Source organism: Lissotriton vulgaris, unplaced genomic scaffold (assembly GCF_964263255.1).
Source record: "Lissotriton vulgaris unplaced genomic scaffold, aLisVul1.2 SCAFFOLD_3957, whole genome shotgun sequence".
Lineage (NCBI taxonomy): Eukaryota > Metazoa > Chordata > Amphibia > Caudata > Salamandridae > Lissotriton > Lissotriton vulgaris.
Genome location: NW_028251085.1, coordinates 114,947 through 133,029, shown reverse-complemented (window position 1 = coordinate 133,029; position 18,083 = coordinate 114,947). Strand labels below are relative to the sequence as shown.

Here is an 18,083-nt window from a genome sequence, read left to right as displayed (position 1 = left end):
GTCTCTCCTCTGTCCTCTGTAGAAAAGCCTCTCACTACTAGCTCTGGAATGCTTCTGGGTCTATAAATCCCTTAGCATGGCACAGCACTTGAAGTGTGTGGCATCGAATGCTTTAGTCTCAAAGTATTTCACCCACAGGGTGGCATTTAGATTAGAAGCGGCACGACCTTGTCCACTCTTATTTTTCAAATACTTCCTCTGCAATTGAAAGGAGGAAGAAAAGAGCTACTGTGTGATCCCAGGGCATCATGGGTATGCAAATAGACCCTGGCAAGGCATTTTTTGTCTTGAGAACTGTTTCTTTCAGGTCCTTCACAGTTTGCAGCAATGTGAATCCGGAGTGCAAAAACAGAAATAAAGTATGAGGGACGCCCTTTCCTCTTTTTTAATGTTGTTTTTCTGTACTTGTTTTTTGCACCTTTATGTAGTACCACACCCCTGCTGACTGTGCACAATGGATGATCTATCACTCACATAAGTTTGTGTACTTAAGTTTGATTGTTGAGGTTGCACTTGGGGTGATTTAGTACATAATTGTGATCTTTCACCTAAATGTGTTTTTGCTTTGAAATGTGATTTTTTTCCCAATCCACAATCCTACCAACTTTGTAGCAAGGGAGATTTGTCATTAAATGTGATTTATTTTCCTAATCCTTTCCCACATGTGTGTTGACATTGCTTCATGGGCGATTTTGTACCTTAATGTGCTGTCAAGTAAATGTGTTCTCAAGGGTATGGCTGTAAAGATGGGTGTTCAAATGTAAAGCATATAGCAACATAGCTATGGTGACCTTTTGCCAAATAACTATAAACAGAGTCCAGATAAACCGACAAGATTGCAAGATTGGAGGCAGTGTTTGATTTTTGTAGGAGCCTCCACTAAGCTGTAGAGCTCCTTGTTTATTTTATTTGTATGTAATCTTGCAGGAACGATAACCACACGAGGGCGAGTTACTGCCCTTGATGTCTCGATTTCGACATGCTAAATATCTTGTGTAGCTCTGACTTCATCAAGACTTTGAGTTGCCAGTCAAACTAGTCCTCCTGAGGCTGCCTGAATTGATGGATGCAGGTGGGGAGTACATGTGTTCTGAGTTGAACTATAGTTTACTTATCTTCCCTAAATGAATACTCTCACAGTATTCAGTGTTTGCCCTTCAGAAAGAATTGTTAGACTTGGCTTTTTGACCTCCTGTTTTTTACCCTGTTTTTGTTGGTTTTAGGGCTCTGGGCATTGTACCACTGCCATTCAGTGCTAAAGTGCATATGCTTTCTGTGTAAATTGTGTTCATGGATTTGTGATTCCATGATTGCCATATTTGATTTGCTGCTAAGTCCTTAGTTCAGTGCACTGGGTGTGCCCAGGTCATGTAAATCAAATGCTGCTAGTGGGCCTGCAGCAGTGAAATGTAACTCAGTCCTGCCACTGCAGTGTCTGTGCGCAGTCTGGTACTGCTATGCCGAACTGGCAAGTGCACCCATTTGCCAGACCCTAACCTTCCCTTTTCTTACATGTAAGACACCCATAAGGTAGGCTCAAGGTAGCCCCATGGGTAGGGTGCAGTATATGTAAAAGATAGGACATGTGTGTGGCATGTCCCGATAGTGAAATACTACAAATTTCGTTTTTCACTATAGAAAGGCTATCTGTACGATAGGATAGGATGGGAGTTTATTTATAACATTTTATAAATATAACTTCCCATTGGGACAAGATAGAAAGATGGAGTTTAGTATGACTGAACTCAGAATATAAAAATGCATCTTTTAGTAAAGATGACTTTTATATTGTGTATTTGAAAATACCACTTTTAGAAAGTGGGTATTTACTTGCTTAGCCATCATGTGTGCCTCTGCTGGTTTGTGGATTAACTTTCTGGCTTTTCAATGACAGGGGCTGAGGATGTGTATTCTCTCAGACAACTACTGGGAAAGGGGGGTGGGGGCGGTTGATATATGTCCTGCCTTTCCTGGGTGAACCAGGGCTGGGTTTAACAGACCTGGGCTGCATTTAGAGTAGGGGAGGAGATTTCTTTCAAACCTGAATGGGCCTGATCTGCCTTGGACAATGCTGTCTCCACGTCCTGCCGGGCAGCTGCACCAGAGTGGACAGAACTCATTTTGGCTGGGCAAAGAGCTTCTCTGCCACCACCAGAGAGCGGCATGAGACGGGAACAAATGACTTTTATGCATTCATTAGTACCATAGCAGCTCGTCTGGATAAGACTTTATTTAGCAGCATCAAACAGGGTGCTAGCATTATTTATATGAGTGTTAGTATCCCAGCCAGGTGTGAAACTGTGTTGGTGTGTGATAACTAGCTGATCTGATTATTTTTGAGTAAATTGTGGCATCAGAATTGATAAAGTGAGATTGCCTGATATGGACCCACACTCCTCTGCCGGTTTACCTATTTTTCAAGAATGCTGCAATGCAGATATAATACCAAGCTCTTGATTTTTCCATACCAGCCTCAATGGTCTTAATAACCGGTATAAACAGTGACTTTGAATATGTTGTGTTATGTTTTGGTATGTTATGCAGATTTGTAGAGCACACTATCACCCAGGAGGTTAACCTGGTGCTGAGCTGGCGGGAGTCTAGCTAAAGTTAGACCTAGTGGGTCTACTTGAAAGCCAAGTCTTCAGTTTTTTGTGGAATTCAAGAAGTGAGGAGAAAGCTCTTATTTGCAGCAGCAGGTTGTTCCAGTCTTTGGGAGTGATGCACGAGAAGGCTTGGTCGCCAGATGTTTTCTGAATGAATGGGATGTGTTCAAGTAGGAGTCTGGACGAGCGGTGGTTTCTGGTAGGTTTATGAAGCAGATGCAATTCTTGAGCTATGTTGGGCGAGTGTTATGTAGAGCCTTGAAAGTGTGGGTAAGGAATCTGAATTGTGCTAGTTTGTGTATAGGAGGCCAGTGGAGCTCCTTCAGGTGAGATGAGATGTGAGTGTGACAGGAGAGGCTGACAGTGATTCCGGCCACTGAGTTCTGAATGGTCTGCAGTCTTCGGGTGAGTTTTTTGCTGTGGAGAGGTGTGGTGCAGCGGCGATGGCTGCTGACTTCGGAACACAGGGTTCACGGTTCGATCCCTGGCTTCGGCGGCAGCTCAGCTCAGCACCATGTGACTCTGGGCAAAAGCTCACTTAATTTCTACGAGGGCCCCAGCGCCTTGAGACCTGTAAGCCTGAGTAGTTCATGCTTTACAAATACGGATTTGCTGATCCCGGTATTGCGGGTGTTCCTGTAGTCCAGCTTGGTTGTGACAAGGTCTTGCATGACTGTTTACCCGGGTGCTCATTGGGAGCCCTTTGAAAACATTTCTCCTAATAACTCTTGTAGAATTCAACAGGCATAAGATCCTCACCCGTAGGAAGTGATGCAATAGCTTTATTAGCCTTCTCAATTGTAATAGCCATTTCTAAACTTATTCAATGATCTTCATTGAGTCAGGTTAGCTGTATTTGAGATATGAATTGATCTGCATCTTCTTCAAAGCTAGTTAAGTCACCAGTATATGGTTCTTGATAGAACTGTTGAAGTTGCCGTAATATGTCTCTTATATGTGTGTAGCCATTTTCTCTCTGAGGCAGCAACTGATGTGTGCACGCATAGCATCTATTTGCAAAAATAATCCCATCACTTCCTCTATTTGATATCTAACTGTTTCTGTCTGTGCAATGTCAGGTTTTCTTAAAGTGATCTTTGTCGCCTGATTCTCAATATATTTCTTTTTTCTTCTATACAGAATAATTGTATATGATACCCCATTATATTGTGAGTTTCCATTAGCCTTAGATTAATATTTGCCCGCAAAGTGTGGTAAACTCAGCAATGTGTCAATTTTTTTTTAAAGAGGTGAAAAACTACTAGTAGTAACATTCCACTTGTAAATTCTGTTTCAAGAATCCCCTCCCTCATATTTGAAAGGTTGGAAACATGTAAGTCTACACCTATGTGTAAATCTTCCCCTCAGAATTGGTGAATAGCATAAGAGTGGAGTCACACCTAGTTATAGGAGTAAGTAAAATAGGGGCTTAACATGAGATTGTTCACACAACAGCTTCTGCCCATATCTTACAGGTTTGCATCTCATAAAAAAATATAAAGAAGAATTGCTGTCTCAACTAAGTTCTGCTGGTGCCTCCATTTTGGAGGAGGGCTCAAGACAATCCGCTACAAGAGCAGAAAAAGCAGGGAGGGAGCATTAATGATCATGTTTATGGTTGAATGTGCCAAAAAATCTGTCTTTTTCTAATCCTTTGACAGTGAATTGGAAACAAATTCTAGACCTTCATGGAATGAACGTTCTTCTTGTTAACGATATTGCTGAAGGTTGTTCTCTTGTGTCGTACACAGGGAAGAAACTCATTGACAAGAAGATGAAACTGATCCAGGAGCGCATGGCGCACGGCACCGAGGTGGAAGGCGAGTACCTGACTTATCTGGTTTCCAGTGGAAAGCTAACACTACAGGAGGTGACCGGAAGCATGGCCGAGCTGCTGTTGGCTGGAGTAGACACTGTACGTAATGCCTAATGTAGGTCTTGCATCCCAATCAAGGGAACAAGCCTGTTAGCTTGTAGTCATCTGGTACTGTAGAAGGAAATGTCCTCCATAACAGTGCTGAGCAGGTTGGGATGGTGCAGGCTTTTAACACTGTAGCTCTGGGAATTGTCTCTGCATTTACTTTCCCCTCTGGTCACACAATAGATTGATTGCAAATTGTGGACAGTGGGGTGCAAGTTCTTCATACCTTCCAGCAGCTCAGTCCCCTTGCTGATCTCTTGGTCAGAGGTACAAAAGGGGGTGGTGATGGACGGAGCATCTGAATCAATCAAACACTCACACCCAGTCAAAAGATCTGGGTTTAATCCATCACCGTTCTTTAGCCCACTCCGCCACCCCAGTTCAGACATGGCTATATGCAAATCAGTCTGACCCTGTGCCTCATGGGAACAGTCCAGCCCGAACTGCCAAGCCATGTCTTCCCTGGACCGGAAACAAGCTTCTGAGGACCGGTTTCTGGCATTCCAGCCGTCTTCAGCCCGGCTTGCTTGAATCCAGTGGCAAAGTGAGCAAGGGACTCACGTCTTAGCATACCATGCCAACTTATGGCGAACAAAGTGGTACAAATGGGGGTGGTGATGGACGGAGCATCTGAACCAATCAAACACTCACACCCAGTCAACAGATCTGGGTTTAATCCATCACCGTTCTTTAGCCCCTCTGCCAGCCCAGTTCAGACATGGCTATATGCAAATCAGTCTGACCCTGTGCCTCATGGGAACAGTCCAGCCCGAACTGCCAAGCCATGTCTTCCCTGGACCGGAAACAAGCTGGGGTGGCAGAGTGGGCTAAAGAACGGTGATGGATTAAACCCAGATCTTTTGACTGGGTGTGAGTGTTTGATTGATTCAGATGCTCGGTCCATCACCACCCCCTTTTGTACCGCTCTTAGTCAGAGGCCTGCACCTCTCCTCTCACTGGGCAGTCCAGGCTCCTCATTATTCGAGTTCTGGACCCAGCAGCAGACCTTCTCCCAAATTCTAGGTCTTCTTGTCTGGGGAGTGAAGACACAAAGAGGGCCCTGGTGAGGCTTCTCTGTGCTGGGGCTGTGAGGGTCTCTTCTCAAAGTCCAGAAGAATCCCTGGCTGAAAAGCCAATATTTATCCCACTTGCAGACAGCCAGACCCAAGCAATGTGCCAGCTTATTTCACAGTTTTCAGCACTGCTGAAATACCAGCATAAAGTACATCTTAGTTCTTGTTGTGGGACATTGGGGAATAATTACTATAAACTGGGAGGAAGGTAGTGAAATGGAGTGAAATGTAAGGAAGGTTTGGGAGGGGTTGCTTAAACAAAACACACACCCACAAACAGTAACACAGTTAACACCTTAAGTGCTGCCGTCGGCCAATGGTCGTCGCGAGCACTACCTCCCAAGTGCTGCGCACGACCGTTGCCCGACGGGCCAGCATTTGTTCGTCGAACGTTCAGCAGTGGGCGCTGAACGTTCGAGGCTCTTCAGGTGTTAAAAATCACTAAATACCTGCTAAAGTAACAACAGCCCTAAAGGCGTCAAAACATTGGCAACCGTACTCCAGCGCAGCCGTCTAATAATTCGGCACAGCACCTGACCAACCAACGGAACTGCAACATTGGAGGCAGGGAATTAAAGTAGCTTCCTATAGGATCTTATGGTAAACCCTGTTGTTATTTAATATTACAATGAAGTAAAAATAAAGAAGGATATTTTTTAAATTATTTTTAAAAAGTTTTAAAATTAACTATATAAATTACTTTTAACCAAGTTATAACCGCATTTACTAAATATCCAATAAATGCACAAATATTAGTGGTGGTGATTATATTTTTAAATTATTGTTTAAAAAGTGATAATTATGAATTAAATAGTTTGTCTGTTAATATGTCATAACATTTTATTTTATTATTTATTATTTCCAGCTTCATAATAAATACTGGAACATATTTTTGATTTATTGTTTTTAATAGTAAACATTATTAAATAGTCCCAATACTTTCACATAGGAAGAGCTCCACCCAGGTGGTGAGGATCCCCACTAAGAGGTGAAAAAGTAATAGCAGTAACTTTACAAATCTTATTGACGTTGTAGGAGCACTTCTTTGGAGGGGTTGGAGACATGCAAGTCTACCGCTAGGTGTAAATCTGCACTCAAAAATGATGCAAAGCAAAAAAGTGAAGTTACAGCTAGGTATAGGAGCAAATATGCATGTGAGTACACCTACACGTGTATATTTACCCTTGTGAATTGGGCCAGAGCAGTTGTATTGAGACCAGTCGTACTTCCTGAGCCATGTTTCCACTGATACTTTGTGATGCCCAGTGCAAGACACGACAAGGGAAATGGTGGGTTTCATGTAGAGAAGGGAAGGCTAGTCTAACAAGGGAGAGGAAGGCTGATACTTCACCAGCTGACTGACCCCTCCAGCTGGTGACTGGAGACCCAAGGAACCAAGCACATGTCGGCCATCATTCACCAAGAAAGCAGCCGGGGTGATAGAGGATACCAGCTCAGGGCCTGCCCCTTGGGGAGCTAATGCACCTCAATCCAGAACCAGCTGCTCTCTTTAGTTTCTGCAGCTTGACCTAAACTCTCCCAGGCTTCCACTTGCAACTCTTTGTTTCTATTACTTTTAGTCTTCTTATATCTACGTCTAGCTTCCCGAGCTGACACAAGGTCCCTAGGTTTCAAATGTAATTTTTTTATAAGGTCCTTCCGCGCCTGGCAGCATGGGTGGTTAAACTAACCTGTTTTCCCTCCCTTTGCCCTTTGACCTCCCAGTCCATGTTTGGCTCATTGAATGAGATATGGAGATGTGAGCCTCCAATGTCTCCTCGTGATTACTTTCTAAAGCCAGACCTGTCATAAAAGGCCCCCTGATCCTGGCTTCCAGCTTGTTTCAAAAACTAAAGGGATCAACACCAGCCCATTTCAAAGAAGCAGGGGTTACATGATCAATTGTACCTGCACCAGGGGCTGAATCTAAGGCAATGTGACTGGATTATGATCCCTGATGCAGGGGACTCCCCCCTGTAACTCCTTTGGAGTCATTCTATCCCTCTCTGAAATAAGAAAGTAGTCCATGTTACTGTTAGTCAAGTCAAGTCAAGTCAAAGAATTTATATAGCGCACTACATACCCAGAGGGTCTCAAGGCGCTTAGGGAGGGAAGGAGGATTACTTGTCAAATATCCACGTTTTAAGTTGCTTTCTGAATGCAAGGTGGTTGTGGGTAAGGCGAAGGTAAGTGGGGAGTGAGTTCCATGTTTTAGCAGCCAGGTATGAGAAGGATCTGCCTCCCATGGTGGTCTTGTTGATGCGAGGTACGGTGGCGAGGGCTTGGCTGGAAGAACGTAGTTGGCGGGAGGGGGTGTAGAAGGACAGTCGTGAGTTGAGGCATTCTGGTCCGATGTCGTAGAGTGATTTGTGTGCGTGGGTTAGCAGTCGGAAAGTGATCCTCTTATTGACGGGTAGCCAGTGGAGGTCTTTCAGGTGACCAGAGATGTGTTTGTTGCGCGGGATGTCTAATATGATCCTGGCTGAGGCGTTTTGGATTCGTTGGAGTTTCTTCTGGAGTTTAGCGGTAGTACCTGCGTAGAGGGTGTTTCCGTAGTCCAGTCGGCTCGTGACCAGAGCATGGGTGACTGTTTTTCTGGTTTCGGTGGGGATCCAACGAAATGTTTTTTTGAGCATGCGAAGGATGTTGAAGCAGGATGAGGATACGGCGCTGACTTGTCTGTTCATTGAAAGTGAAGAATCTAGGATAATGCCTAGGTTCCGTGCGTGGTCTGTCGGGATGGGTGCTTTTCCAAGGGCTTCCGGCCACCAGGAGTCGTCCCATGCAGAGGGGGATGTACCTAAGATGAGGACTTCTGTTTTATCTGAGTTCAGTTTCAGACTGCTGTGTTTCATCCATTCGGCAACTTCTTTCATTCCTTCGTGTAGGTTAGTTTTGGCGGTGCTGGGGTCATTGGTGAGAGAAAGGATCAGTTGAGTGTCATTAGCGTAAGAGATGATGTTGAGGTTGTGTTGGCGGGCGATGGCCGCGAGGGGGCTCATGTATACGTTGAAGAGGGTGGGACTGAGTGAGGATCCTTGTGGTACGCCACAGATGACTTCAGTGGCCTCGGACTTGAATGGTGGAAGGCGGACTCTCTGGGTTCTTCCGGTGAGGAACGAGGTGATCCATTCAAGTGCTTTTCCTTGTATTCCGATGTTTCTGAGGCGTTGTAAAAGGGTGTTGTGGCAGACTGTGTCGAAGGCTGCAGAGAGGTCGAGGAGGATGAGGGCGACTGTGTCTCCATTGTCTAGTAGAGTTCGAATGTCGTCTGTTGCTGCGATGAGGGCGGTCTCAGTGCTGTGTTTTGCTCGGAAGCCAGATTGTGAGGAGTCGAGGCATTTGTTGGCTTCGAGGAAAGCGGCGAGCTGGTTGTTGACAGCTTTCTCGATGACTTTGGCCGGGAAAGGAAGGAGCGAAATGGGGCGGTAATTTTTGAGTTCGGTGGGGTCCGCTGTGGGTTTTTTCAGAAGGGCGGTGAGTTCAGCGCGTTTCCAGTTTTCCGGGAAGGTGGCGGTGTTGAAGGAGCAGTTGATGACGTCTCGGAGGTGCGGTGCTATGACGGAGTCTGCTTTGTTGAAGATGTGGTGGGGACATGGGTCTGTGGGGGATCCTGAGTGGATGGAGTTCATCAGGCGGATGGTGTCCTCAGTGGAGATTGGGTTCCAGTCGTTAAGGGTGTTCAAGGGGGGAGAATGTTCAGCATATGGTTGGGTGGGTTGGTCTCCGGGTTGGTTGTCGAAGCTGTTGTGGCTGGGGTCATTGAATATGAGAACTAAAGCATGAAGACGCCAAAGGAGCAGCGTAGAGACTGGAACAACACGTATGAAGGTTAAAGGCTGAAAATGGCAATTCGGGATACAAAAGTTTGCTATCTCTAGATTATGTTTCAGCTGTTAGGGTTCGAGGGAGAAGAAGGAGACCTTGAGCTGTGTTTAGGGTCGGATCATGGAACCGGAGGCGCACTTTACACACACTCCCTTAGTCCTCTAAAGGAACGCCTCGTACGTAGCCTGACGCTTGGCTTACTGACTCGTTCCGTGACCACGCCCCCTTCTACTTCCGTGTTGTTCCAGTCTCTACGCTGCTCCTTTGGCGTCTTCATGCTTTGGTTCTCAGCTGCCCGGGGTCCTCGACTCAGCTCCCCACGGAGTCGATATCCTCCTGAGGTGTAGCGGTATTTCTTTCTTGGCAGCCTCCCCTTCACTGCATTTCCTTCCAACCCCTCTCGTTGTTACCTGCCTCATTTGTGTATATCAAGTGCCTTATATCAAGTACTGCGAAGTCTGTCACGGTCTCAGTGCTGCTCAAGACTTTCGTTTATTATCCTCCCCTTTTTTGTTTTTCCTGCGAGGGAGTCGCTGTTCCGCTCCATATTTTCCCCGTGGAGCCGGACGGCACACCTCAGCGAGTGTGTGTCGGCTCCGCCCTGCTGTGGCTGACAGAGCCGGGCGGAACACCTTGGATCCCTTTCCTGCATGCGAGGGAGTTGCTGTTCCGCTCCATATTCTCCCGTGGAGCTGGATGGCACACCTCAGTGAATGTGTATCTGCTCCGCCACGTTGGGACCAACTGGCCGGTCGAAACACCTCAATCCCCTGTCCTTTTAGTTTAGACAAGTTTTCACCTTCTGTTCCATCCCCCACAGTGTCCGTTGAATGAATGGTGAATGAATGTGAGTTAAGGTTACCTCAGTTTGAGACCTCCCGGAAGAACTCCGATAACCTATCCTCATTCCAATCACATACAAGGAGGTACCGGGAAATTTGGTGGTCCTCCTCTTCAAGGAGTCTTCCAGACGAGCGCTGGTGAGTGTGAGACGATGATAAACACAGCTCAATGTTTGGAATGTTCTAAAAGTTGCCTAGATATATAAGGGTGGTTATTGTTCTTTCCTTCCAGCATCTACGTTCCCTGGCTGCCATTCTACACGACCTCAATCCTCATCATATGGGGAGAGTGGTGGACACTCCTTGGTTTTATTCCCCCATACTTTTTGAGAGCAGTGTCTCGGAGTGAGTTTCAAGATTCTCCTTTGAGGACTGCTTTTTGGAGGTTGGGATATTTATCTTCGCTCCTGTGGATTCTGGCGACTGTTCCTGATATCAGCAAAAGAGCGTTTAATGCTGAGCAAAGTGCGCAGTGTTTGAAATGGCCCGTGTCGTTTCGCCTAATGCCCATAAAACCACAAGCCTGTTTAGACGGAATGTTATATCAAAATCAGAATACTCCATATGTTGTAAGAAAATAGCACAGGAATAAAAAAAAAGTATACTTGCATTAAAACAAAACACAGAATTTTAGAAACAGGGTGCGAAATTGCTTGATTAGTGGATTTCCTACACAGGTTGGCGCTATTTAATTCCAAGCTTGGCAGTTACTTGGAGTGGGATGATGGGGGTTGTGTAAGGGGCTCTGAGACGGGTACAGTGTGCCGCCTTAATCTACCATATAATACCATGGACACTACTAGCACTGGTGAACCACAAGCGAGATAATAGGGACCATTGTGACTGTGATTGTTGAATTTTATTGAGAGATGCATATTTTGACATGTAGAGCAGCATTTAAAGGGGCTAGGCACGGGCTGGACCTATCGGGTAGTGGGCATTGGCCCAGCAGGCTGGAGAGGTGAGGCTTCTTTTGGTGCCTCCACTTGTGTGTGTGTGTGTGTGTGTCTCTCCCTCTCACTGGTTCTGGACAGGATCTGTTCCAGCATGCATGAGCTCCTGAGTGGGTGAAGGGAGTATTGATGCTCTTGTATGACACCCCTTCATTCAAGGGGACCTGCTGGTAGGGCGGCCATATACTGCGGCTGGGTTTTCATGATACCCACGCAGAAACACATCTTGGCAGCACCTGCAGTGAGCACCCTCACTTCCTGATTTGGAGGGCGAGGAGAGGTACAATTGGCTATTGCATAGGGCAGTATGCAAGGCTGCGCCTGTTGTCTGCTGCCCACTGACCGCACTTGCTGCCGCTCTATTCACCCATTGTAAAAATACATTGTTATATTTATTTATTTATTTTTGAGATTTTTATTGCGCGAACAATTACCCTAGGGTGTCTCGGCGCATATGTGAGCTAGCAGGACCACAATAGTAGAGTTCACTGGTCAAACAGCCATGTCTTTACGAGCCTCCGGAAGCTCATCAGGTTGGGGGCATTTTTAATATTTAGTGGAAGAAGGTTCCAGAGTTTTGGTACAGCCACTAAAAAGCGGCGGTCTCCCCAAGTTGCCGTTTTAGTGCGAGGTACAGATAGAAGGCAGGTGTTAGCAGATCTCAACAGTCTTTTGGGGGTGTACAGCTGGAGTGCCTCAGTCAGGAATTTGGGTCCTGTGCCATGCACTGCCTTGTAGGCAATGCAGAGGGCCTTGAACTTAATACGGCTCTCTACTCTAAGCCAATGAAGCTGGCGGATGGCAAGGGTAGTAGACTGGCGGCGAGGAATGTTTAGGAGAATTCTGGCAGCCGCATTCTGTACAGACTGTAGCTTTGACAGCACAGATTTCTGGGTGTTGAGGAAGAGGGCATTTCCATAATCAATTTTGGAAAATACCAGAGTGGTAACTAAGGTCTTCCCGGCAGAGGAGGGGAGATAAGGCAGCAATTTCTTTATTTTCTTTAGCGTGAAGAAAGCAGAGGAGACAACCTTGTTGACATGAAGGTTGAAAGTTAGTTTGCTATCAAAGATGACTCCCAAGTTCCTCGCTTTTACCACTGGGACGGGTGGAGAGCCCAGTTGATTGGGCCACCAGATGGAGGACCATTCTGGGGCGAGGTTGCCAAAGGTCATAACCTCGGTTTTATCCGAGTTAAGCCTTAGGCAATTGGAGGACATCCACATACTGACAGCAAGCATGGCCTCCTGAAAATTAGCTGCCACTGCTGTACCGTTCTTGTGGATCGCCAGCACCAGTTGGGTATCGTCTGCGTAGGAAGTTAAACGCACCCCATAGGCCTTTATTACCCTCGCTAAGTCCGCTACGTAGATGTTAAATAACGTGGGACTTAGCGAGGAGCCTTGTGGTACTCCACATGGTAGTGCAGAGACGGGAGAGTAGAAATTACCCAACTTGACTGTCTGGGTGCGGTCGGCCAGGAAGGATGAAATGAGGTCTCTAGCCGAACCGTCTATCCCCAGAGCTGTGACACGGTCGACCAAGATAGCATGGTCGACCGTGTCAAATGCTGCGGATAGATCCAGAAGAATTAAGATGGCCGTTCCTCCCTGATCCATGATGGTTCTAATTTCATCAGAGGCTTTTATTAGGGCGGTCTCCGTCCCGTGTCCCTTCCTAAAGCCAAACTGCGTTTCGTCTAAGAGTTGGTGCGTATCGACGAACTCTGAGAGCTGTATATTCATCAGAGCTTCGCAAATTTTGGCCGGGAAGGGGAGACAGGCAATGGGTCTATAGCTGACCGAGGCGGAGGGATCCAGGGAGGGCTTCTTCAGAAGAGGCTTAATCACTACCTTCTTCCACGGGGCTGGATAACAGCCGGTATGAAAGGCAGTGTTGCAGATTTCCATGAGTGGGTGGGAAATCACCTCACTTAAATTAGCCATTACTGAGGGGGGGCATGGGTCCAAAGGGGATCCAGACTTGCTGATGGAAATGAGTCTGCTAATTTGGTCTTCTGAGGTGTCAGCAAATGAAGAGAGAGGGTCATGGTTAATATGGGGAAATTCTTTACTGCTGGCAGTGGATCTAGCTCCTATATCTCCACCAAAGGATGCATAGATATCTGCCACTTTAGTAGTAAAGAAAGTGGACAGTGCGTTACAAAACAGTTGGGAGGGTTCTACTCCGAGACCCGATGGAGGTGTAGATAGGGAATTGACCACTGAAAACAGTTCTCTAGCCGAATTCCTAGCATTCTTTATTTGGGTCGCAAAAAAAGTCATTTTCCGAGTAGTGATGGCCTTTTTATATATGGTTAAGGCATCTTTGTAGGATTGCTTAGCTATGGGGCAATAGAATTTCCTCCAGCGTCTTTCTAAATTCCGACAATGTTGTCGGTGAAGTCTAAGCTCTTCTGTGTACCATGCCGCCGATGGCGACCTTCTATTAGGTTGGATGGACTTTTCCGGAGCGACCTGATCAGCAGCGTTCCTAATCCACTCTTGGAAATCAGAGGCTGAGGGGACAGAATTGGACCCTATAGTAGGGGAGGATAATGTCAGGATGTTTGCCATCTGAGGGATGTCAGCATTCTTCCAGGCACGAATTGCTGCCCTACTAGGTGGTCTGGAAGCGGGGAGGTTAGCTGGGCGAGTGTCAATACCAAATATAATGGCCCTATGGTCAGTCCAGGTAAGGGGTAAAGTGTCTAGTATCGTGATGAGAGAGTTGTTGGTGAACACACCGTCTAGTGTGTGTCCCGCCTGGTGAGTAGATCCCTTTACCAATTGTTGGAGTCCTAGAGTAAGGAAGTCAGCAGTAAGTTGGGAGGTGTCGTGATTTCCCTGTTCTTCCAAAGGGAAGTTGAAATCTCCCAATATTGTATAATCAGTGGAGCCTATAGTGTAGTCATTTAGCTCAGAGAGGGACCCAAGAAAGGAATTCCGAGGTCCAGGAGGTCGGTAAAGCAAAATGCCTTTAAAAGTTTGTTTGCAGTTAATGTTGATTGCAAAAGTTGCAGCTTCACAGTTGGTGGATGAAATGGGGTCAAGCGTGGTATGGTACTGATTCTTATAAATTATAGCGAGTCCTCCACCTCTTCCTAATTGTCTGTCATGTCTCACAACGCTATAACCATCCGGGGTGGCCTGACAAAAGTCAGGTCCCGAGCCCGCATCTCCCCAAGTTTCGGTGGCAAAAAGAAGGTCAAGGTCGTGAGTAATAATAAACTCACTGATATCTAGACTATGACAAGGGAGAGAGCGAGTATTAATTAGCGCCGCTCGACATCCCTGGAAAGGGGTGATGGTCAGACTGGAAGGGACGTCAGGAACTAGTGAATTGGATGAAAGTGGGGATGGTAATTGATAATTACACCCAGGGCACGGGGCGGGGTTAATACCCACAACGGTTGGAGGAGGCAAGGGGATACAGTGATGGCTAAGATGGCCCGGACTGAGCAATCTAAGTTGGACCGCGGAGTAGCATAACATCACTAGCTTTTCAAAGACACTTGTATGTGCGCAAATTTATGGCGATATTTCACTGTGGGCAGTGTGTGGCATTAGTGACTATAGGGCAAACATGCACAAAGCACAAGGTGAATGAAAGAAAAATGAGTGCAGCAGCAGGTAATACCCAGGTGGAGCGGAGCAGGGATGTCTGGTGGGTGTGTAGGCGATGCAGTGGTTTAGTTATGCAGGTCCAGTGTTGTGAAGGGCTTTGTAGGAGTGTGTGAGGAGCTTGAATGTGAATCTTTTGTTGATCTGGAGCCAGTGAAGAGCTGTCAGGTGACTGTGGCGGGGGATGTCCAGGATAAGTCTGGCTGAGGCGTTCTGGATGTGCCGCAGTTTCCTTTGTTACTTTCGGATGGCGCTGGCGTAGAGTGCATTGCCGTAGTCTAGCTTGCTGCTTAGAAGCGCCTGGGTGACAGTACTCCTGGATTTGTTAGGGATCCACTTGAAGATCTTCCCTAGCATGCGGAGCGTGTGGAATCAGGGGGATGAGGCAGCGTTGAATTGGCAGTTCATTGAGAATGAGGAGTCGAGGATGATGCTGCGGTTATGTGTATGGTCGGTGGGTGTGGGGGAGTTCTGAGCACTGCAGGCCACCAGGAGTTGTACCAGGTGGAGTGGTTGTGCCCAGGAGGACGACTTTGGTTTTGTTGGAATTGAGTTTGACAGCTCTACTTCATCCAGGTGGCTACTGCCTTAATCCATTGTGCAAGTTGCTCTTAGTGGCTGTGGGGTCCTCAGTGAGGGAGAGAATCAGCTGGGTGTCGTCGGCGTACAGGGGATCTCTAAGCCTTCAGAACAACCCAACAAAAGCAGAAAGGTTTGCTGAGTTGGTGCGTTGCCGGGACCGGCACTCATGCGGAGGACGGTGAGACTAGGAACACCGTTCAGCATTGTTGGCTGAAAGAGGTTCCGTCATATATCGGTCTGGGGATTGGTATCTTTTCTTTCTTTTGTTACGTAGTGTGGTGTTAACCCGGTAACAAACCTTTATGTTGAACTACCTTACTCTGGACCAAATACTCATTCATTATTGTGCCATCAATAAATCCTTGATAGCATTCTCCTGGGGTCCAGTGAATTTACTAATGTTTATATGAGCTGTTGTCTTCCCTTGACCGTCATCTGATCCTGAGGTCTGACCGGGATTACATAATATCCGACCTCACCAACTTAATCCTCCTCCTGGTCGGGTGGTAGGTATCATGGCCACGCCGGAAGATGTCTTGGCAGCATTGGTTGCTGTGCAAAATGCACTAGCAGCATCTAGACAGCAGACTGCCGATTTAAGGGGACACAATGCAGCGGAACCCTTTTAATGCTGGGGCTGCTACTGCCGTCCAGCCGGGTGCGGTTGTGGTGGAGATGCCCGTATCCATACCGCTGGCCACGCCCAAAAGATATAGCGGGGATTCCAGCACCGTCCAGGTGTTTTTAACACAGGTGACCTTACATTTCTCGTGCAAGCCAAAGTCCTTTCCCACCAACCAGGCGAAAGTCGCATTCCTAATGTCTTATCTGGCAGGAAACACCGAGCAATGGGCAGTGCCTTTAGTAAGTCATGGTGACCCTCTACTTCACGATGGGAAGCCTTTCAGGAAGAATTCGTGAAAGTGTTCGACCGTAGGGCTGACTCGTACACAGAAGACAGAGAACTGTTAGAACTACGTCAGGGCGGCAACGGTCTCTTGCAGTATTTGAACTCCTTTCGGCGCTTGGTAGCCGAAACCAAGTGGCCTACGTCGAAACAACGGGCGCTATTCCATCAAGGGTTGATCGAAGAGATAAAAGACGTAATAGCCCAGATAGACCCCCAACCCACGACTTGTGAGGATCTGATCAATCTGGTCCTTCGACTCGACCATAGGTTGAGTAAACGCCGAGGTGATCACACGAAAAAAGAGAAAACCATGCCTTACTACGGACAACAAGGGTCCCATGAACCGCACCCGGCCTCTCGGCCGGAACCGATGGACATAGGGGCCATTAGAGCTAGCCTTACATCCACAGTGAAGGAGTCACGCCGCAAACAGGGACTATGTTTGTACTGCGGCAAGAAGGGCCATTTCGTAAGGGAGTGTCCGGCTAAACTAAAGACGGGTCGTTTCCGTACCAATAGGTTGGCAACAGCGGCAGTGGAACAAAAGGGGGTGGTGATGGACGGAGCATCTGAATCAATCAAACAATCACACCCAGTCAGAAGATCTGGGTTTAATCCATCACCGTTCTTTAGCCCACTCTGCCACCCCAGTTCAGACATGGCTATATGCAAATCAAACAGCGACAGTGGATATCGGGGCGGAAAACTGAAGGACTCCCGGAACGTTGAAGGGGATTCCCGGAGTCGCAGATATATCCATTCCTTGCTAAGTAGAACACCGATGAGTCGTAGGCACCTGTTCATCACTATCCAGCTTCTGGTTCAAGCAGTGTGGGTGTCAGTGGTTGCCATGATTGACTCAGGGGCCACAGGTCTGTTTATTGGATGCGGAAGAGGCATGTCGCATAGGCATCGATCTTCTCCCTAAACCGTTCCCCGAGGACGTATATGCCGGGGGTTGGCGGAGACTGGTCACAGGGCCCATAGGTCACCACACGGGAGAAGTTCCAGTAGGATATGGAGAACAGCATAAGGAAGTTATCGATTTCAGCATCATCCGAGCTCCCCAGTACAGAGTCATACTAGGGTTGCCCTGGCTTCAGAAACACAAACCCTCCATAGATTGGGTATCACAGGAGATACGCATGAACTCTCCGTATTGCCTACAACATTGCGGTGTACAAACAAATCAGCCCCTACGGGTACAGGACACAGGACATATGGTGGCCCCGGCGGCTGAGAAAGCTGTTAATCTCCCTACAGAGTATCAAGACTACAGAGATGTGTTTGATGACATGCAAGCTGAGGTGCTCCCTCCGCACAGGATCTATGACTGCCAGATAGACCTGGTCCCTGGGGCCAGTGTACCTAGCAAGCTGTACGTGCTAACAGAACCTGAAAACGTCCATTTGCGCTCTTACTTGGACAAAATGCTTGGTCTAGGTTTTATCAGACCTTCGAAATCTTCGGCGGCATCGCCTCTTTTTAGGGCTCGGGCCTCCCCTACACGGAGTGTAGGAGGAGCTTGCGAGCTCTTTAGTATTTAGAATTTTCAGAAAGGACTCCGGCTGGGACATTCCTTAGATTTTTCTGGCATCTGCCTAGTGATTCGTCTTCGCTGTGCTGTGTATTCAGTAGCGTTGACGTGATAGGCTGTATGCAATGTACGCGTGGCCGAGTTGGCATTTTCTGTTCGCGAACGAGCACGGGAGAGTGATTCATCTTAACTAGGAGCTGTCAGAGTG

General features: G+C 47.2%; 1 protein-coding gene across 1 annotated transcript in view; it reads left to right on the top strand.

The window, feature by feature from the left end:
• LOC147663035 (sterol 26-hydroxylase, mitochondrial-like) overlaps window positions 1-18,083 on the top strand; it is a 111,888-nt gene that overhangs the window by 49,393 nt on the left and 44,412 nt on the right. The window contains exon 4 of the mRNA XM_086950715.1: window positions 4,358-4,521. Within this exon, the coding sequence (XP_086806841.1) occupies window positions 4,358-4,521 (164 nt within the window). The remainder of the gene's footprint in view (window positions 1-4,357; window positions 4,522-18,083) is intronic.